Source organism: Larus michahellis, chromosome 2, assembly GCF_964199755.1.
Source record: "Larus michahellis chromosome 2, bLarMic1.1, whole genome shotgun sequence".
Taxonomy (NCBI): domain Eukaryota; kingdom Metazoa; phylum Chordata; class Aves; order Charadriiformes; family Laridae; genus Larus; species Larus michahellis.
The window spans coordinates 112171259-112193333 of record NC_133897.1 but is presented as its reverse complement, the minus strand read 5'-3'; the positions used below and the strand labels follow the sequence as shown (position 1 = coordinate 112193333).

General features: G+C 43.2%; 1 protein-coding gene across 1 annotated transcript; it reads left to right on the top strand.

The window, feature by feature from the left end:
• Positions 1-10910: 10910 nt before the first annotated feature.
• TUBB6 (tubulin beta 6 class V) lies at positions 10911-17981 on the top strand. Its single transcript, XM_074576596.1, has 4 exons — positions 10911-11030; positions 11686-11794; positions 12926-13036; positions 16348-17981. The coding sequence occupies exons 1-4, from the start codon at positions 10974-10976 to the stop codon at positions 17409-17411; spliced, it is 1341 nt and encodes a 446-aa protein (XP_074432697.1). The 5' UTR covers positions 10911-10973; the 3' UTR covers positions 17412-17981.
• The last annotated feature ends 4094 nt before the right edge of the window (positions 17982-22075 follow it).

The window sequence follows — 22075 nt, the reverse complement described above, 5'->3', positions numbered from 1 at the left end:
ACATCTAAGAAATCCTTTAAAGTCTTAAAGCTAGGTATAATTATTTCTGCCACATTTTGTAATTACACCATGGAGTCCATAACACTTTGTGTTGAAAGCACTTCTAATTACAAAGCATCTTCTCTTGCATAGGTACGTGACTTGGTTTGTTGCTGCTCTTTATTAAGCAGTGTTTTCAAATGCTCTTCTCCCACCCTAAAAAAGGAAAGAATAAACAAGAAAACAATAAATAATCTTACTTAAGGACTACTGATTTATTATTGAGCTAGACAAACTGAAGTTTATAGTACTCTCTATTTTATTACTGAAAAGCTAAAGTGCAAATGGCATCATTTCAGTGATTCCTGTGCCAAATGTGCTTAATTTAGGTGCTCTCTCAGATGCGGCTTTCCTGCTTTCTTGCCCACTTAGGGAAGTTACTGAGAAAAGCTACCTAGAACAGTTGCAGAATATTGCTCTAATCTGCACTCGACTCCCTGAGTGATCATGCTTTCCAAATAAAAGTCACTATCTTTTAGAATAACTGGTGTGTTTTCAGAGGCAATTGATTATTCAATAATAAACCCATTTTATCTGAAATCAGAAATTGCTAAATAGTTGCTGCAAATAGCTAGCTATTCCAGTCTCCCAGAAAAGCCATTCCATCTTCGTATGGGATGATCAAGCTGATTTTCCTCATCATTATAAGAATTTTTTGCAAACTACATTAAGATCAGAATTTCATCTAGGTAAGAAAAGTATAGTCTCAAATAGTTCCACCTCTGTGACCACTGAATTCAGTGAACAATTCTCTTAATTCCTCCTAGTCTTATCTGGCCCTGACACTAAAACGTGTTTAGTTTTCACAAGAGTTGTGATCTGTGAAAATAAAGCAGGTTTTGTCACAATAAAGCAGCATTAGCAATGACTAAAGGCAGAGGCAATCTAATGGATAAAAGTCACTTTTGTTTCCATGACTTCTACCTCTCCAAGGGGTTGGGGTTTTTTTGGGGGGGAGGTGTAATTTTGGTGTTTGAGTTTTGGTTTTCTTTCCCCAGAAAATTCCAACAGCTATATTCTGTTTTTCACTTGGAAGCTCCCAGCACTTTTTGCCCTGCTCTTGTTCTCTTTTGTCTAAACCTTTCTCTATGTCTGATGCCATTACCTAGATTTCACCACCTTCAAGCACTCAGTTCCTTCTGCCATTTTTCTATACCTTGCTCTGGTGACCCCTTTACATGTGCGACCTGTTATGTTGTTCCTCTTGCGGTCTTCCATCACCTTTTCCAGATCCCCTTTGGCCATGTTCAAACTAAAAACACTTAATGACTGAGGAAGTGTGGGGGGAGGCAGGTGTTTAAGCAAATGTAAATTTATAAAAAAGACATTTGTATCTGTCTTGCTCTATCTGTAGTTCATATTAAGTCTTTTTACATAGAACTGGTCATCCTCCTTGTTTATGTAGCATTTTTAGCATAACCGTCTTCCATACTAACCAAGCTGCTGTCCTGAGATAAAAAGCTTTTGACTACTTAGAACTGCACCCTATTCCTGACAGATCATACAGGCCACACATAATATAAAGTCCCTTTTCAGTACAGAGACGGGACACCACAATGAAATCGTTTTACACAACAGAGATGTATCTCTCTGCAAATCTTCTGTGCAGAGGCAACAACTGTGTCTCCACACCCTTCCCGCAAAGCAATGGCATTCAATTGTGCACTCAACATATATTGTAACCCCATATCCTCCTGCATTCTGGTACACTGTTTAACAAACAGACCGTGAAACGGATTATTCACCGTGGGCGGGCAGTGGGTTGAGTCCTGGCCATGGGCCAAACTGACCTCTTACATTCTTAGCATTCATAAGCCTTTAAATCATTAATATGGTAATGCTGCTAATAGGCTGCAGTCCAAGGCAACAGGCATACACCCTCAGTCTTGCTGATGCAGAGTGGTTTTCTAAAAGAAAAATGATCAGTTCTGATCAGTTCTCTGTGTGTAAATGTTGTCTTCCCCTCCTCATTCCCAATCGGTAGGTAGCTCTCGGGAGCACCCTGCTCAGAGGGGGATGCTTCAGCTGCTTTTGTGCATTCAGTACCAGGCCACATTCCTTCAGCGGCTGTACCCACCCGCCCTTGACAGTGCTGCGGACTGCGCTGTTAAAAATAAGCCAGGCTTTGTCCAGTCGTAGCTTCTGCTGTGCTGTTTGTCCTGGGGCTGATGGACTTGCGAGGAATGGTGCTCTTCTCCTTACACATGTAATCTGAGAGAAGCACTTGTGAAGCAGGCTAGAAGCAGTATGCTGATTTGGTTTGGACACGTGCAACAGATGAGTTGGATCTATGATGGTAAGGGAAGGGTGGCAAGCAGGAAGCACTCACCACCCGAGAAAAAAGGGTAAGGAAGAAAACTGTGACTCACCTGTGAAACCCAAGACCTGGCCGGAGCAATTTATAATTGATTTCATCTGCAAAACTAGTCTTATAAAAGTAAGTGTTTCTCACAGTGAGATGAATCACTTTTACTTGGAAAGCTGCACGTTTCATCTCAAATGTATGCTTTGTTTAGAAAGTGTTAAATGACTGGCAGTCTAGACAGAACTCTAACCCTTCGTCTTAGAGGTCTATTGCTTTTTCTTTTTTCTCAGAGAATAAAACCATGAAAAGTTAGTTTGTGTAATACAACCTACACCTATTCTTTCCCCCCTTTCCCTCCCACATGCTGCAGTGCAGATCTCCGTTGCAAGGTGTTTTACTGAAGAGCATTAAGGAGACTGAGCTGGATGGGATAAGATGCAGATGCTCTTCTGCTTTAGCAACGAAGTCTAGATCAGATCCATTGGTTGTGCTTGGACTTGATCAGCTTAATTCTAAATCTGGGGAAAAAAGTAATGAATGGGTGAATCTTTTTGGTTGTATAAACGTCTTCAGGGCAGTCAAAACTGCTACCAGTTGGACTGAGTTTCAGAAGTATTTCATGATACAGATTTGAATGAAACAATACCTGATGAAATTTAATATCCCTAACTGCATAACACAGGGAAAAACAGCTGTGAAGGGATCTAATTTAACTGTAACCACTCTCAAAAGACATCTTGAAGGTAGTATGGGTAGTTCAATGAAAAAAAAACTCAATGGCAATAAAGAGGAAAACATGATGTTAAAATTCAGAAAATAAAGACCAGATCAGGAAGCATCCTATACTGCTGCATAAATCACTGGCCTTGTTTTGAATACTGTCACTCCCATTTCACAGAGGCTACAGCAGAGCTAGTACACAAAGAGAAGGGTGATAAGCAAGGACTTTTACAGGACTGCAGTGTCCCCCTCAAACACAGGGAGATTAATTAGGCTAATACTTTCAGCTCAGAAAATATTGGACAGATAGCGAAAGAAAGAACAAAATAAATACTAAAACCTTCACCTTACACACAGCTACAATGATAATTCGGAACTGTTAGACACTGTTTCTCAGAACAGAAGAATTATAGGCACCAAATTAAGGCATCAGCTTTACAGCAGTAAGAAGTACTGCCTCACAGGATGGAATTCAGTTGTGAGTGGCAGGCAATGCCATCGTAGGCTTTGGTGGCTGCAAGTGTAACTAGCTGAGTTAAAAAAGCAATTACATAGCTTAATGGACGCTTCAAAAGGACTATTAAATATGATGGTCCAGATCCATTCTTTGGTTCAATGAAGCCTTAATCACTGGTTGCCAGGATGTAGAAGCGTATTTTGGGGGAAGCATTACCATTCTCTTTCCCCAGCACCCATCACTGTCTACTGTCAGAGATGTAATTCTAGATTAGATGGATCTCACTGTGAGAATTAGATGGATCTTCCATCTAATCAAGACCAGCTGCTGTCAATGTACTCATCTGGTCAGAACGCGCTTTTTCTCCTGATAGTCTTTAGCATGACTTCTGGTTAAAAGACCGTTTTGTCCTCATTGTGCTGTCTCCCACACTCAAAACACCCGGACTTTACTGATAAACTCTGCATTGTATTGGCATCTATTCAGAGCTGACTGGACTCCAAAAGCAAGTCAGCAATATCTCAGATTCATCATCCTCTTACAGCTGTACCACTCACTCACTGTGTGATACAGATAATGCAGACTACGCATTCCAGCTGAAATTTGTTTTCACTCTGTCCTTCAAACAGCTCAGTTCCCAAAAATCTCTGATGTGCAGAGAGGCTGCAGAGTAGAATGTAGATTAAGTCCTTGCCTTAACTTTGTTTTTCCATACTCCTGGTTGTAGCTGTAAGAAAACACCAACCTGCGTATTTTACTGACTCTGTTGAACACACAGTGCAGCCCACTCGCTGGCTCTATTTGTTTATGTAGCTAAGTGACCTATGAGAATGGAAGTTAAGAACATAGCCACACCAAACACGCATTCTGCCTGAAAAAACAGGCAGGTACATGCTTCCCTCTTCTCCAACTGCTACAGCTGTTGCATAAAAATCACTATGACCAACTCTGCAAAAAGTCCTGGATGAGTTATTGTTAGCATTGAGGCTAAGCACAGGGAGAAACAAAGGGCTGAAAGAAAATACTCATTTCCAAAGGACAGAAAATGTGTTACAAATGAAAAGACAACAAGTACTGGAAAGTGCAAAGGCAACTGAACTCCAACATGTTAATGTTCAGGGCTGGACTTCTAGTGTTTTTCCATTCATCTTGTCAAACAGTGAGAAAGGCGTGTGAAAATACAGCTCAAAACTCCTTTTGAGAAGAGGGTGGAATTCTTCCAGTGTTGCTTCATGCTGCTTCATGTTCTCAGACACTTCAACCATAAACATATTTACCCCTGGCCTGATGTAGTGACCTCTGCTTTAACATTACAAAGTTCAGATCACATCTTGTGAGTTAAAACACAAACACCAGCATAACCTCCACTGGCAGCTACAGTTATAAAGCAGACAGATGAGCAGCATTAAAAAAAAAAACCTGAGTACTATGTTTGAGCATACGTGACAATTAGTGACACCACAGCTTCCACAGCAACAAGCTTCGGGGGGGGGGGGGGGGGGCGGAACAAAGCAAGACTGTTTTTGAGGACCATATGAAATATAGTAGCTTTTCTAGGCAAAATATATAAGCTGTAGAACACCTGTGATAAACTGTGTATGCTGGCATTAGCCTTATTAGACTGTACACTTCTCTGTGTGTTTCCCTCCCACTTTTGACCTGTTTGACCGTGCTGCTAGGTTCTCAGGCTGTTCCTAGTCTCTTCTGCTGGTGCAATATCTCTGGAACTCATGTGCCTCTGTCAGATTTTGTCACAAGAGGTTGACAGATTGAAAAGGTGGTGGCAGAGGTAGATGGGCACACGCTTGCATAGAGCATGACTTCCCATGCTTTGTTTCCTCAGGAAGACAGGCAAAAAAAAACAACCCAAGGCCAAATTGTTTTAAGATTTTTTCGCCCTTTTTTTTAAAACTTACATGAAAAACTTTCAGACTAAAGAAGAGAGAAAGGAACAACATTCACCCTGGGACTTTCCTCCTAAAGGTGACTGTGGGGTTAGCAGCATTTGCTAACCTGCTACAAGCTGTCAGAGTGAATCCACCATGTGGATTATATTTATTGCCTTGAAAGTTAATGTAAGTGCTAACAAGCTTTGTAACACTGGACAGACTGTCGTTGATATTCTTATGTATCAAAATACAGCATATTTATCACTCTGAAAATGAGAATAGTAGCTATCGTGTTAACTGTTCTGCTATGACATGAATTTATCTCTAGGCCTTAAAAACTACAGTAAATAGAAATAGTCCTAGCAACAACCCTGATATAAACACAAATGTGTTTCCTGAAAAGCAGGAAGCAGCTTAACGATCATATCATATGACCAGCTAAATACAGAGGAACTTTTGCTGGGGTTTTTCCAGGGCATTAAAGCACATTTCCATGTGACTTTGTGGGAGATGACTACTGCCTGAGCTGCTCTTACTGGAAAATCCTTCTACTCTGTAGCATGGACACCTTACACGTTTTGTCCTGCCTTGTGAAATTCATCATCTTGTAGGTATCCGTTTCTATTTTTGCCTTTGCAAGAGCGAATAATGGATGAGAAAGGCTTAAGAACACTGGAAGCTCTTCAACACCACATGGCCCCACCAGTTTGTTTTGACTATGAACGTATACAGCTTTTTTGAAGAAGCAGGAGGAATATGACAGTGTAACTGTAGCATTTGCTGTTACCCTCTGATACAACTGCTAAGACTGACAGCCAAGGTCCTTATCAGTGCTAACAGGAATAAAGAACCACATGGGCTCTACCCATCACATTGGAACACCAAAGAGCTCTCCAGCGGAAATTAACTGCTCTGGGCTTTCACCAGCTAGAAATCTCAGCTTAATCCAGACTTGGCCTAGCAGTCAGCAGTCAGCTATTCCATAATCCACATCCAGTCTATTGTAAAGGGTCATGCCACTCCTTAAAATACAAGCATGGACCTCTTTTACTATTTAATCATTTGCTTCCGCACCTGGGAGCAAGAGGTACTTTGAGAGTGTAAGTCATATAAACTGATTGTTCAAAAGGCTGCCTGGAGCATGAATTCGCAAAGTTGGACTGATAGTGTGTTTACTAATTTTTCAGGTTGAATATATTAATTGGTTGGGATTTTTTAACAACAGCAGTGGAATTAAAATCGCACAAGGAAGGAAAAAAAGGAAAAACAATGAAGGGAGTAAATCTCCAAGTGAAATCTTAAGAAAGCTTTCTTCCTGTTTTGTGCACAGTGAAAAAAGGCATACTCTAAATATTAAATTAGCCTATGAAGTGAACAGGAAGAAGAAAAGACTATGAGTTATGAAGGTTAGAAGTCATATATATTATAGGTATCTGAGAAAGAGACCACACAACCAAATACAAGTGAAAATCCATTGTACAGAATCTATAGTGTGTTCCTATGTTAACCTATTTATAGAATGAATCTCATGGACTCGGTCAGATGAAGCACCTAGAGAGAAATCTTTAAAGATATTTAGGTGCCTTAAATTTCCAAGAGGTGTTTAGTGGGAGTTTAAAATACACCCAGAAGTAATCCATAGCAGTTAAGACCATAGTAGGATTTTGAAACACCTAAGTGCCTTTAAAATCCCAGACCAAGCCTGTGAAGACTTAAAGAGAATGTGTCGGCTTTTGTAAACACAGGTTATAATGGCACCTCCACCTCCTAAGTCAGCTCAACCACTAAGTAAACACAAGCATGGATGAAAAGGATTTGAAGGTACATTTACATTCAATGACCAACAAATGGGTGTTGCTTCTTTTCAGACTACTAGCAATAAAACATGGAGAAGCTGCACGTTGATTCAGGTCTGACTGAATATTAGAACATATTTACATAGCTATAAAACGTGTACAAGTGAGATGCAAATTCCTTGAGTAAACTGTTGCTCACCTTCATCGCGCACATGGTTCTACAGTCTTACATGTACTTCAGCAGGTAATTTTGTATATGTGGGAAACTGGCTGAAGTTTTGTCCTCAAAACAGTGTTTGGCCAACTGCTGCTTGCAAACAGTAGACAAACCTTTCAAAGATGACAGACAGTGGCAGTGCAACCTGTACAGCTTTTCAGGAGGCACATGGACTAATGGCTCTACTACAATACACTCTCATTGCTTCTTGTGTCCACTTTTTTCCATCTTATTTTATTCCCAAAATATCATTTGATTCAGATGATCAAATATTCTACTGCTGAGTTATGTCATTCAAGACTTATCTCCACGAACACAAAGGAGCACAGAAGAACAGTGGCACGTCAGGGAACCCCAATAAGATACCCAGAGAAAAGGAGCCCCATGTGTGATACCCACCACCAACAGTTAATGGGAGAGACTCCATGGATCACTCTACAGAGAGGGGTTATTGCCTGCGAGGGGTATGGGACTTTTTAGGGCATGGAGGGGAAAAGAATCTTTGAGACTATACAAGACAACTTATGGGATGTTTAGAAGAGGAATCAAAGGTGAGGAAACTGGGGATAAAAGTGGTTTGGTATGGAAAAATAAAAGGATACATGGCTCAAATGGTCTGGTTGGGTGTAACCAGCTTGCTGGTCAGTACGCCTGTCTGGTTACACCTTGCACCTGATCATTTCGGTCTGTCTTGTCATATTAAACTGTATTTTAATTATTTTCCTGTGTGAGAGGTGGTCTATACCCCATGTGTATGTATGTATGTGTACGGTGGTCTGAGTGCCAGCATTTAGAGGCTGTGTGTCTGTGATGGAGCAACTGGAGATACCAGAGTGCATGCACATTCTGTGGATCTATACGTCAGTGCGTGGTCACTAGTAAACACCAAGCCAGGCTAGCTGGAGAGTAGGGAGCTTGGGAGTCAAGTTTTGGAGCAGCCATAAGCCCAGGGAAGAGACAAGAAGATCTATAAATTGGCTACTGGAGGGACCAGGGAGTCCAAGCCAACTACCGGAGAGACTGTGGTGGGGTTTGGGGACCAGCTACTGGTAAGGTCACAACCCTGGACCAGCTACCAGAGAGACTTGTTTGCCTGTTTGTGTCTCTGCGTAAGGCAACTGGGGATCCAGGGGCCAACTGCTGAATAGGCTGAGTGTCCTAAAATCAGCTACTGGAGGAGGGAGCCATAATTTTTGTGTATGTGTGTGTCTGTAGGTCTAAATATCAGCAACTGGAGTGGAGCTGTGGGCCTCTGGGGATAACATTTCCAGGTGCCAGCAACTGGGAAGACTTTGGATAAAGGGAAAGCTACTGAAAAGGATGAGTGTCTAAGACCAGCTACTGGAGGGATCCATATTGTATAGATGTGTACAAATACATATTTATTTTCCATTAATGAGCTTTTGTCCTGATCAGCCAGAGAGGGGAACAGGATGAGGCCGTTAAGTACTGTCGGCGTTTGCATGAGTGCTGTGTTTTCTGCCTGTGTCAATCAGTGTGGCCAGCCATGTGTGTATGTGTGTGTGTGTGCCTATTGGGAACACACACTCAGCCTTACCACTGGCTGGACCTGGGAACTAACTGAATTTTAAAAAGCGACAATGCCAGCAGAAATGATGGCAAGTTGATGGCAACTGTGTGCCACAGAGCGGTGTATGGAAGGATCTGCAAAGCATAAGGAAAGCCAGAAGGCATATTCAAGGACATATAGATTCAAGCAAAGCCCAAGACGACCTCACTAGTCAGGCTACTAAACAAATGACTTGTTCATGGATCTCTTCCAAAAACACAGTTCACACACAGAAGGACATTTATTTGAGTCCTTCGGCAGAGAAAAAGGCACATAGTATCCAATCCTGCTCTGGTGGCTGCTTGCAAGGCAAACACACTGATCCTCCAGCTGCTTCACTGATGTCAGAAAGACATTTGACTCAGCCTCGCATGGTGTGTGGGGGCTACTCAGAGGTCATTTGCAAGAAGTTGCTAGCCCCGCTGAAAAACATTTATGAAAAGGCAGGGTTGGAGCCCAGAGCATGCAGTTTGGCTGACATAAGTCATGCCACAGCAACACAAGGGTGAGCAATGAGGACGTGACCTCCCAGCTGAGGTACAGATTTTGGGTTATTTCCAGGTAATTTATTGATTGATGGGCAAAAAAAGATGACTGAGGGGGGATCTTATCAACACGTATAAATACTTAAAGGGTGGGTGTCAGGAGGGTGGGGCCAGGCTCTTTTCAGTGGTGCCCAACAACAAGACAAGAGGTAATGGGCACAAATTTGAGCATAGGAAGTTCCACCTAAACATGAGAAAGGACTTTGAGGGTGGCAGAGCACTGGAACAGGCTGCCCAGAGAGGTGGTGGAGTCTCCGTCTCTGGAGACGTTCAAAACCTGCCTGGACGCCTTCCTGTGCAACCTGCTCTAGGTGACCCTGCTCTGGCAGGGGGGTTGGACTAGATGATCTCCAGAGGTCCCTTCCAACCCCGGCCATTCTGTGATTCTGTTATCTTAACTGCAGTCAAACTGGAGAAAGCACCAAAGATTCTTCTCCTGGAGATTCTTCTACCTTTGATCGAGCAGGTAATGAGGTTCTGTAACCCGAGCCTCTGGCCTCAGGGCTGCTCTTGCACAACAGCAGAGACTCGGCCAGACAGTAAAGACATGCATAGACACACGAATGCCTCCCATCAGCGCCATATATCAGAATAGACTGCATGCACAACGGCATCCCTCATCCCACGGAAGAGTCACACTGGCATTGAAACAGGCAGGAAAACATGAAACAGCTACCTAAAGGGACTATAAACGAGATTCAGCAGTTGTGGGAACTTGTTTCCTCTCTGGAGGGAAAAGAAAAATCTCCCTTTTCATTAAAAATCAAGCTATTCAAACTAGGTATATTCCAGGGCGGTGACATGAACTTTCAGGAAAGTCTCCATAAGGACTGCTTGCCTTACAAGTTTCACGCAGCGGCTTGTTATCTGTTTTCTGGGGCGAAACCGCCTCAGAAAAAGAGTGATGCAAAGAAGATGGCCGTTGGCGAGGCACTGAGAAGGTCCACCCGTTTCTTTGGACGCCGCCACTTCGGTGAAGGTTGCAGTATCCGCCCGGCCGAACGGGGCAGCGGGACAAGGAATAACGGGGGGAAAGGGGACGGTGTCCGCCGGCAGGCAGCGAGGGCAGGAGTCCTTCCTCGCCGGCTGACGATGACATACCTCCACCTTTGCCAAGACGCGGTTTGGGCGAGAAGCGCAGGCGGGGGACGGCAGACACCGCGCCGGGGCCGGGGAAAACCCGCCGGGGACCCTCCCCGCCGGTGAGGAAAAACGCGCGAGGGCGGCCGTTACGGAGCGGGCCGGGGCGGCCGCTGGCGGAGCGCGCGCGGGGCGCCGGCCGTTGGGCGGTGGTTAGCGGGGGGGTGAGGGAGGGGGGTGGGCGCGCACCGCCCCGGAGTCCATAAAGGGCGGCCCGGCGGCGCGCACAGCCGGGTTTGGGCGGCGGGAGAGCTGAGGCGCGGCGGGGAGGGAGGGAAGGCAGGCGGTCATCGCCATGAGGGAGATCGTGCACATCCAGGCGGGCCAGTGTGGAAACCAGATCGGGACCAAGGTGAGCCTTGAGGGGAGACCCGGGGTCGCCCGCTGCCTTGCGGGAGCCGCTAAGCGCCGCGGGGCGGGGCGGGGAGGGACGCGCCCGGCCACTTCTCCGTGCCGTTTGGTCCCGCGGAGCTGAGTTGTGCCAGCCGCCCCCCCATGCCCCCAGCGAGCCGCTGCCGAGGGTCGCCGGGCGCGCTCGGCCCGCGGGGCACCGCGCATCTCACCGCTCTCCCCGTGACCATAAAAGGCTTTGGGAAGTACCCAAACCAAACGGGACTTTTTTTTTTTTTAAATTTTTAATTATTTTATTTTTATGTTTAAACTGGCCAGGCCGTGGCTCAAAAGCGGGCAAGGGCGGCAGAAATCCGAGCAGCCCCCCTCCGAACGCCGAAAACTCCGCAGCCCGTCCTGGAGAGGAGTTAGGCGGCCGCCGTTCATCCCTTTCGGGTGTAAATCCCGGTGCCTGCCCGGCTCTGCTTTGCCGTCCCGTCCCGGGCGGGGAGGGGCGGTGGGTACGCCAGGAATCCGGCAGCTGCGGCCGGGCCGGGCCGCGGGGCCGCCACCTCCCCGCCCCGCTCCGCCCGCTCGCCGTGGGGTTGGGGCGCTGGGCAGCACCGGGAATGCTCCGCAGGGGAGTTCCCAAGCCACTTCTCCTTTTCCTCCCTTAGTTTTGGGAAGTGATAAGCGATGAGCATGGCATTGACCCAGCCGGAGGCTATGTCGGTGACTCAGCGCTGCAGCTGGAAAGGATCAATGTCTACTATAATGAATCATCGTGTAAGTGTGGGATGGGGAGGGGTGCGGGAAGAGGGGACTCCGTGGGAAGGGGCACAGAAATCTGTGAGTGAACGGGTTCGCGAAGCTGTATTACACGTCTGGTCCTGCTCCTCGCATGTCATCAGCCCTTCAGCTGATCCCAGCTCACCCCATTATATGCAGAAAAGATTATCTACTTTCTTATAAATTGAGAACTGGGTGTTACCTCCCCAGGCAGAGAGCAGCAGCACAAGGGGCTGTACTTAGGGCCTGGAGGCGGAGGTTTTTTTATTATTTAACACTATGCTGTTCTAACATATGCTCTTCTAACATTTGATTATTTCATCAGATGCGTCTTATCAATTGCCCCAAATTAAACTTTTCATTATATGAGCTTGCATCTGTAGTACTTAGTCTCTGATTTCATGAGTGAGAGGGTTGGGCCAAAAGTAATGGAGAACTCAGTGGTGATTCATTAATAAGATGCCAAAGGTGCCCAAATCCTCTGAGTCAGTTTGGTGTTGAAGGGTGTTAGCAGTGTAAAATGGGGATCATGAGTCCTTTGGTCTATTGACATGAACCTGCAAGTGTGAATGTTTCATCAGCTCAAGTTAATTCATATTATTTGCCTGAGTTTCCTTGAACAATTTCAACTGGATACAAAGTCTTTATTTTGTGCTTTGTGGTGGATGTGCTAATCTACTGCTGTTTGCCACCTGCATCCAGTAGCTCTTTCCGTGGAGGTGAATCCTTCAAGCGTAAAAGCTTGTGTGTTAGGATCATTTGAACATAAACCCTTCACTCACGCCATTATTCACAGAAAATATTATCTACTTTCTTATAAAGAACATGACAACTATTTTTTTTCTAACCAGAAACTTTCCTCCTTCATATCTGTCGCTAAAAAAGAGCTTACAAAGTGTAATATACCATCTGTACGACCCCAAAAATGTCAGGTCCGTTTTTTAAGCAGAATTGATTTGTTCCTATGGTGCTGGGTTTTTTTACCACCATGACTTCCTGTATAAGAAATACTTATATATGTACAATCTATATTTAATAATATGAGACATAAGGTATTTGTGTATTGAGAGCTGTAAGTGTGTTAGCTTATTTCAGAACACTAAGGGGCATACTTGCTTTTTATTGTAGCCCAGAAATTCGTACCAAGAGCAGTCTTGGTGGACTTGGAGCCGGGAACCATGGATAGTGTGCGATCTGGTCCTTTTGGTCAGCTCTTTCGGCCTGATAATTTCATCTTTGGTATGTGGACGTCACTTCTTAAAAAACACAGCTATCCAGCAAGTGTTTGATTACCAAGCAAATGGTCAAAAAGCATTTAAGCTCCCTATTCCAAAGTGATCGTTAGTACTGAGAAATCTTAATAGATTAACAATACAATTCCAGTTATCTGTAAGTCATCTAAAAGATCCCATTAACTGAAAAAGTCATTCTTCTGTTAATCATTCCTTCAATTAGCAAGCCACTGAAAGTTTCCTATGGTATTCAGATAAAGTACATTTGCTTTCAATATATATGAACTCCAGAGAAATTTTCAGACTGCTTCTCTACAACAAAATGCACGGAAATTCTGCAGAAAATGGACAAGGCGGGGAAAAAACCTCAACCACAAACCAACCAGACTACTCTTCACTTGAATTCACATTAAATACTTGAGCATGAAATTGTTTGTTTATAGGCTGTGTGATTCGGCTTTTTCAGCAGATCCTTACAGCATAGTAAACAGTAGAGGAAGAACAACTGCAATGTGGAAAACACTCATATATAGCCAGTTACTGGATTATTTTCCAACATAATGAAGAAGAGACTAAGAGCATGTGGGGAACTTCTGGTTTTGCATAGTTCTTGCAGAGGGTTGTTTTGGCCTTAACTGTTTTACTTTGGATTTCTGTAGTACTTTGCATCTGAGCTTAAAAATGCACATTACCAGGATTAGTTTTCATGGCATCCTTATGGAGTACAGAAGCATTATTGGTGCCTTTGCATTAAAGGAGAAACAGCGTGTGAAAGTTAAGTGATCCATCTGCTGAAACAGGAAGCCTGAATGAAAGCTACCATGAGAACTCTCCTGTCCTTTTGGTTTCCAGGTCTGCACTAGCCACAAAACACATTTCCTCCTGCCAAGGCAAGCTTAGGTTGCAACTTAGTTTGGTATATTGTGTTAACATCAAGAAGGAACAATGCCAGGGACAGACAGAGAAAAGATAAACATTATTTGGGTGGTATTAAACAAACTGAAGTCTGGGTTGTTGCTGTTGAGGTGGGGAGTAAGAAGCCATACAGAGTAACTTTAAGCCTTTAACTAACTTTTAATGCTATCCCTGTTGTTCTCCTGTATACTCTATGTCAGAGATGTTAAAGGTGTCTTTCAAAGGAATTTTAAGTTACAACATGTAGAAGTAAGCTTGGGGAGAAAATCCAGAGAGATAGGCAGCTTTATGAAGTATGTTTTTATATTCAGGTTTCTCCTTTCACTCCCTTTTTCCTATATGGACCACACAAGCCCTCTGAAAGAAAATTCACCTGACCTATGGAAATACCTGAACTGGAGCTTTACAGTTTGGCATCCCACCAGTAAAACCAGAGAAAAATCAATTCAGTGTCTTCAACAATAGTCCAGTTCACTGTACCCCATTCCTGCTAAGCTAACAATGAACCAACAGCATGTGATCAGCTTGTATCTGACAGAGGCCCCTGCCAGCATCAGGCACTGTCCTCCCAACCTGCTGAATAATGCAGAATGGCTGCCTGAGCGCTGAAGTAATGATCTTCTGTGTCAAAAGCCAACAAAGCATTTTGTTTCCTCTTTCAAATATCTGGCCTGGGCCCACAAAAGATTTTGTGGCAGAAGCTGGCAGTTCCATACTTGCTGTACCCCAGCTGTTAGGGCTGGCTCATTCTGATGGAGATGTTTTCTCTCTCCCCTTGTATATACCTGCATGTGCCCATGTCTTCATAGCAAGTAACCCTGGACCATTAATCTGGATTTCATTCAGGTATATTGAGTACAGGATCATACACTCCAGATACAGTAGTTTTAGCTCAGACCAGAGGGAGACTTCATTCTTTGTTCCTATTTTCCTTTCTATCCTGGTCTCTATTCTTTCCTTATCGCATTGCCTGCTGAAGAAGGACAGTTACGCAAGAGGCACAGAATTTGGCTTTGTTAGGATTCTTCTACATCTTGGAGTGATGTCTGCTTGTTAATGTGCAGCCTGATGTGCTGCCCTATCTGTAGTAGGGGATCTGCTCAAGCAGACCGCAGATGGTTACAAGCATATTCAGTTCTGGAAGGATATTACTTTGTGCTTTGCCCAGCTGGGCAGGAAGTGCTGAGCTCCCTAGGTTCAAAGAAAGAAAAATATAGCAACATATAGAACAATGCATTAACTAACCAAATACATCATGAGGAAACCGAGCATTTATGCAGTGAAAATAAAGTGCATCATATTTAAACAATATCCCAGCAAGCAGTTTCCCTGATTCATACGTTTGGCACCAACACAGTGCACTGGGAATTGAAATGAGACATGGTAATAGGAAGGAAGGGGAAGGTCTTGGAGAACAACGCAGAAGCTGACAGCCCTATGCCTAATTCTGAAACTATTGCTCTTTCTGAATACCACTCACAAGAGTTACCACTAAATGAGTTCAGTGGCACAATGTATGTATGTAGTAGTCATTGTGAGGAACAGGAGTACTAAAAAACTGGTCCCCCATTTAATCCTCCTTGTTATCTAAATAATAACAAAATAGTGACATAGCAAAGGACCCAGATTGTCCATCTTAATACATTGAGTGGCACATAAAAGGAAAATGGAAGCCCTGGGGAGAAAATAAGGGGCTCATGAAACATCAGTGATCCAATTTTGCAAGTTGCTTTGCAGATCCTGAAGAATAGTGAGTTTGTAGGGAAACCAGTAAAAGCGAAAAGGCGCTTAAGAACTTCCAAGTTTCTGAAATAACATTCTTAAAGTTTCTGTCGATTGGTATTTTTATTCAGGCTAGGTAACCGTGAATTAAAAAAAGCTAGAGTTCTTGATATAACAAGTTAAATAGGACATCTGGAGCCCAGCCTTATCCTTGAATGACAACAATGCCTCCGTGTCTCACAGGAGCAGTCCAAGAACCTTTCATTTAGAAATGTGTATCTGTGATTTAGCTTTGTATACATCTTGGTCCTTATAAACAGAAAGTATTTAAATATTAAACAGTCATCTTGTGTTTATGGAATACGCAGGATTGGGAGCGTGAAAGCTTTCAAAACAAGGAGTCAAGACCATCTTTGCATTTATGGAAGGTTAAATATCAAAAAAGAAAAAAACACCCAAAGGCATAGATGAAAACTACCAGGGATTTGAGGCAAAAGGAGACTATATAAAAAGTTAAAGTTGATACTTCCAAAGACATTGTAGGCAAAACTGAAGAGCACAGTTAGCTACCTGACAGATTTATAGCAGCTTTTGTTACAGATGTGAATCCATTTGGCATGCAAATACCAAACCTTACCAATAATTTTGTATATTTTCTTTCCCTATTGTGTGTTATTTTAGGACAAACTGGTGCAGGAAACAACTGGGCTAAAGGACACTATACGGAAGGGGCAGAGTTAGTTGACTCTGTACTTGATGTGGTAAGAAAAGAGTGCGAACACTGCGATTGCTTGCAAGGATTTCAGCTCACTCATTCTCTGGGAGGAGGGACAGGGTCTGGCATGGGAACCCTACTCATCAGCAAGATACGAGAAGAATATCCAGACAGGATAATGAATACCTTCAGTGTCATGCCCTCTCCAAAGGTTTCTGATACAGTGGTGGAGCCTTATAATGCTACACTCTCGGTCCACCAACTGGTTGAAAATACAGATGAAACCTATTGCATTGACAATGAAGCTTTGTATGACATTTGCTTCCGCACCCTGAAGCTCACCACTCCAACGTACGGCGATCTAAACCACTTGGTTTCTGCTACGATGAGTGGGGTAACTACATCCCTGCGTTTTCCAGGCCAACTAAATGCTGACCTCCGGAAGCTGGCAGTAAATATGGTCCCTTTTCCACGCCTTCACTTTTTCATGCCAGGCTTTGCTCCTTTGACAGCCCGAGGCAGCCAACAATACCGAGCACTCACCGTTCCAGAGCTCACCCAGCAGATGTTTGATGCTAAAAATATGATGGCAGCCTGTGACCCAAGACACGGGCGATATTTGACAGTGGCTACCGTCTTCCGTGGTCCCATGTCTATGAAAGAGGTCGATGAGCAGATGTTGGCTATCCAGAACAAGAACAGCAGTTACTTTGTAGAGTGGATCCCAAACAATGTCAAGGTGGCTGTGTGTGACATACCTCCTCGTGGCCTCAAGATGGCTTCCACGTTCATTGGCAACAGTACTGCTATTCAAGAGCTCTTCAAAAGGATCTCAGAGCAGTTTTCGGCCATGTTCAGGAGAAAGGCCTTCCTCCACTGGTTCACAGGAGAAGGAATGGATGAAATGGAATTTACAGAAGCAGAAAGCAACATGAATGATCTGGTTTCAGAGTATCAGCAATATCAAGAAGCAACAGCAAATGATGGAGAGGAAGCATTTGAAGATGACGAAGAAGAAATCAATGAATAAAGAAATTAAGTGTGCTATTTTCCAGGCCAAATTCTCAAATCTGGATTTCTAATAATTAGGCTTATAAATGCATATTTAGGCTTCAAAAAAAGAAAAAGAAGAGCATGAGTCTCAGATGTTAGAGGTGCTCTTCAGAGTCCATTGATGTAATTGAGAACTGAGGACATTCAGTATTTCTGGAAATCAGGCCATTTCTATTCATGAGGCAAATGTAAGGCATTCTGTTAAGACTTTGACCTAAGAGTCTGAACACAGAGACTGCTAGTTTGGGATCTTTTTTTTTTTTTCCAAAGTTTGTCATCCCTAAAGTTGCACAAGAGAAGACGTAAAATAGGCATGAAATGCTACAAAATGGAGCTGCACTATTTTCATCCAATTATGAGTAAGAAAATCTTGTGGGTTTGAAATATTCATTCTGTACCGAATGTACAATACTAAACTGCCAGGAACAAAAATTATTCATAATAATAATAAGTTTTTAGCTATTCTGTACAGTAACTGTTAACAGTGATATTTGACTCCGGACCTCTAAAAACAAAATAAAAAAGATTAGTATCCTCTCAAGCAAAAGTGTTTTGGGCAGTCAATGCTATATAAATATCCAGTGAGCTGCTGGCAGAGGCTGGATTTATACTGTGTGACTTCATCACTTGCAGCTGAATAATCACAGATTATACATATGAAATCTATCCATTTGTGATGTGTTCTGTAAGGGCCTTTGGGGTTTAAAGTGGCACTCCAATATCTTGCTGGTCCTGTTTTTATGGCTATCACCGGAAAACTACCGGTCTCCATTCCACCTAGCCCATATAGCTGAAATTCAGATACTCCACAGAAACTCCTGTGTCGAGAGAGGCTATGTGTCGATATATCTCACTGCCTAGGTTTGTAAGTTCACCACACCTATAGATGCTATGGATGTCTGTCTGGACAAATTAAGGATAAAGTACAAATAAAAGTATTTGTCCACAATATTCAAAACAGCTGGCAAAATGAAAGATGAACAAAGCTGAAACAGAAAGATCTCTTGTCTTACACAGCTGACTTGCTGCCTTGACAAAGTGGCTGTCGAGCAGCCTGTTGAGCATTCGCTCTTCTTGCATGCTTTATCTTTCTGCTCATATCAATTAAACAGCCCTTTTCCATTAGAGAGCCTCTACCAGAGAACACTCTGTGTCCATGGAGTCACGGAGTCTCTGATTTAGGTCAGTTTCTAGGCAACAAAACAAGCAAACAAAGGAGAAACCCTCCGGAAATCCAAACTTCAAATGTTTCAGGAACTCTCTGCTGTTTTTCGTCTCGCCTTCAGAAGCACTTTCTAAGCAAAAGCGTTGCTCAATGCTTAAAAAGGCACTTTAAAAACAGTGTAATTTCCAAAGATCCATTGCTCCTAGCAAGATGATGTTATGTTTTGTTAGTTTGGGGTTCGGCGAATGAAACAGTATTTTATGAAGTGTGTGAACTGGGCAACTGTTAATCACATAAGCTGAAGATGTCTGCCCAATTTTATTCTACGCAGAAATGGTACTAAATTGGTTTTAATCAAGTACAAGTTTTTTTTATATAAAGTGCCTTCATGGGTTGAGCCAGACAGTCATTGGCACGCACTAACCAAACTGGCTTTGGCACAGGTGCACAGGCAGAGGCTGGGAGGGCCGGGCTGGTTACTGTTCAAAGGGTCATGATGGAGTCAGCAAATTCACCGGGCACATGTTCTTTGCCGTGGCTAGTGATGCCTAAAGCATTTATGAATTGCAATAGGGCACCTTTAAATATGCATTTCATAAATGTTGCAATATGTTGTGGACATGTATTTATCATGGCGTGAGATTAAGCTAAAACACAATATGCATTAAAGAGAAATTAATACTTAGTGCAATACATGTCCTCAGTCCATGGGGAATAAAGCCACTAAACTTAGAAGTTTAGTTGATGCTTTATAAATGTCAGGCTGTTGGCTTCAAGAGCCAGGAGAATGTGTTAGAGACTCCGAGCCTGCCCTCATACAGCTGTGGCACAGACTTTAATTAAAGCAGTAGCATAGCTTCTTCTGAAGGAAGTAAAAACCAACCACCTTGCAGCTTGTGGAACTGTGTTTTGTTGTAATACGGAATTCGCAACTAGGTCCCAGCCATAAATTTTGATATTACTGTGGGGGAAAAAAAAAGTTAATACTTTAAAAATGCCAAGAATCTTAGAGTTCCTAAATAATTGAGTTATTCACTTGGTGAACCAGCCTATTCTTTATTGCTTTTTGTATGCTGACTCAAAATCCAGAATATAGATATGGAGCCTATGGAATCCAGACCAGTCTATGTCCCTTAATCCTACTTTGTCTCAGCCATTCTTTCACGTGTGCTTACTTGCAAGTGTTTGATGTGAATTTCTAGAATGAGTGTGGGTGGGGGAGGCAAACTAACACCCTCTTTAGAAAATAAAAGGAGACAGATCTTCCACCTAATCTTAGGAAAAAACAAAAACAAACCAAAAAACAACCCATCAAAACGAACCCAGGAACCTGTAGTAGGAACATCGGCAGAGGACCAGCTTGCCTTTAAGCAGTAAGAAAGCCATGGGAAGCCCAAACGGTTCTTGCTCCTCTTCAGTCAAGCAGCTCTAATCATCTTCCCCTTCTGGAATAAAACAGAAACTTGTTTTTAGTAGCAGGTTTGGTGAACAATCCTTTCAGTTGCACTTCCTTTCAAATAATTTCCTGCTTTTTGCTTGGAAACCTCTCTTGAAATGTACCTGCCGAGTCCAACCTAGCTTGTTCCTCCGTTTTTCACGTTCCTCACCTACGTGTTTTTCATTTTCCCCCTAGTTTTTCAACCTGATCTTTTGTACCTTTTCTTTCTGTGCCAAGCCCACCTTCATTTTCTCTCCTTTTTACTTCTTTGCACCTGGCCACTGAGAAATACAGAGGAGCAGGCTGCCAGGACAAGACCTAAGAAGGTCTAGAAGTGCAGCTCCCAGTACCACCCGGACACAAACACCTCCGCCAGCACTAGGATGAGAAGAAAAAAAACCACAACCCGGCAACCTACAGCACTTGAAAAGAGGGAGCAGGCGAGGTGTGCCGTGGGAAGAAGGTGTGCTATCAGGATGGGAATAGGAATGGAACCCGATGGGCCAGCTCCTTTGTAAAGTTGCTCTGGTCGAAGCCAGCAAGGAATGGGGCAGATCCTCCCTTTACAGACATGACCGTTCAGCCACCATAGGCTCTTGATTTCTCTGCAGCCTGAAAGGACTTCTCTCCACTTCTCTTGCATTTGTATCTCCTTAGGAAAAGGTGGTCACCTCTTAGGAAAAGGACCAGGCTGGGAAAGAGGGTCTAAACCTGCTCCTTCTCCCAGCGTCGGGAGGAGCAGGGAACTCGGTGGCTGCCTCCGTGCTTCACGAGCCCCTGCTAGTTGAGGTAGCGCTGCTCAATGTGTTTGCAGCTAAAATCACTCTCGCCTCATTGGCAGCCACAACACAGACTAAACTCAGTTTTCTTGATTTATGCTAAACCACCTGAAGTCTTAAATTTGCGAGTAGGAGGAAGCTAATAGTCCTCTTTAAAGAAGCAGGTTGGGTAAACAGCTTTTTTCTCCTTTTTCTTCTCATATCTTTGTTTTGATTCCAAAATCCCAACATAGTCAACTTCTGCCACTTGTGGCACAAAATATTAAGACTTTCTGAGGTAAGACTACACAAAGCAAGTTAATGCTTTAAAATCAGGGCAAAGGGACTTGCCTCTCCTTTTTATTATCATATGCTCATTAATTGCATGTTGCAACTAAACAAGAGTGAGATTTACAAGTAAACAGCACCAATAGGGAGTAAGAGAAAACATTTCCTGGAGAGGAGATGATTCTTTTACAGCGTGGTGGTGCCATTGTGAAGAGGGTTTTTTGGGGGGGGGTGGTTGGCTGTGATTTGTGGTTTTGGTTTTTGTTTTTTTGTTTTTTTGTTTTTTTTTAAGTAAGGAATGAGGAAATGCAGAATTCTGACCTTTACAACATAAGCACATTTAGTCTTCAGCACTGGCTACAAATTGCCTGTTCCAAAAAAGCATTCAGCTAAATGAGGAGGGGAAATAGAACAAATGAGGCATTAATACAGAATACATGTAAGGTACAGGACTAGAGCATATGTGTGGAAATCAGTCACTACTTTACCATGCGTGCAAGATTTAAGTTTTACAAAACAAGCTTACTACTGCAATAAATCATCCTAAGCTTGGACTCCAATAATAAAGCAACTGAAGTTTAGTCAGGATGCTCTCTTGCTTATCATTCATTCTACAACACTGAATGCAATAGTGATACTCAGAAGTGTTAACAACTAAAAATGCCTAGTAAATATGCCCTCAATGGCTGTATTTGCTGTTTCCCTTGTTCCTCTTCACTGTAAAGCCAGGCAACAGAGACACCAACAGCTTCATCATAAAGAAAAAAAAAATCCCAAAAGAATGATTTCCATAAACAATTTACATCATATAACTCAAGCAAAGAGCTTGTGTCTGACCTTTCCGAGACAACTTTTCCCTTTGTCGTCCTGCTTTGCAGCATGTTGCAACACACAGATGGAATCAATCAGTAGTTATTCCCTTAACCTGCCCTCTCAGTCATAAGCCTCAAAGGATTTGTTGTCCAGCAGAGAAGCTTGGTTCGTTCCCCTTC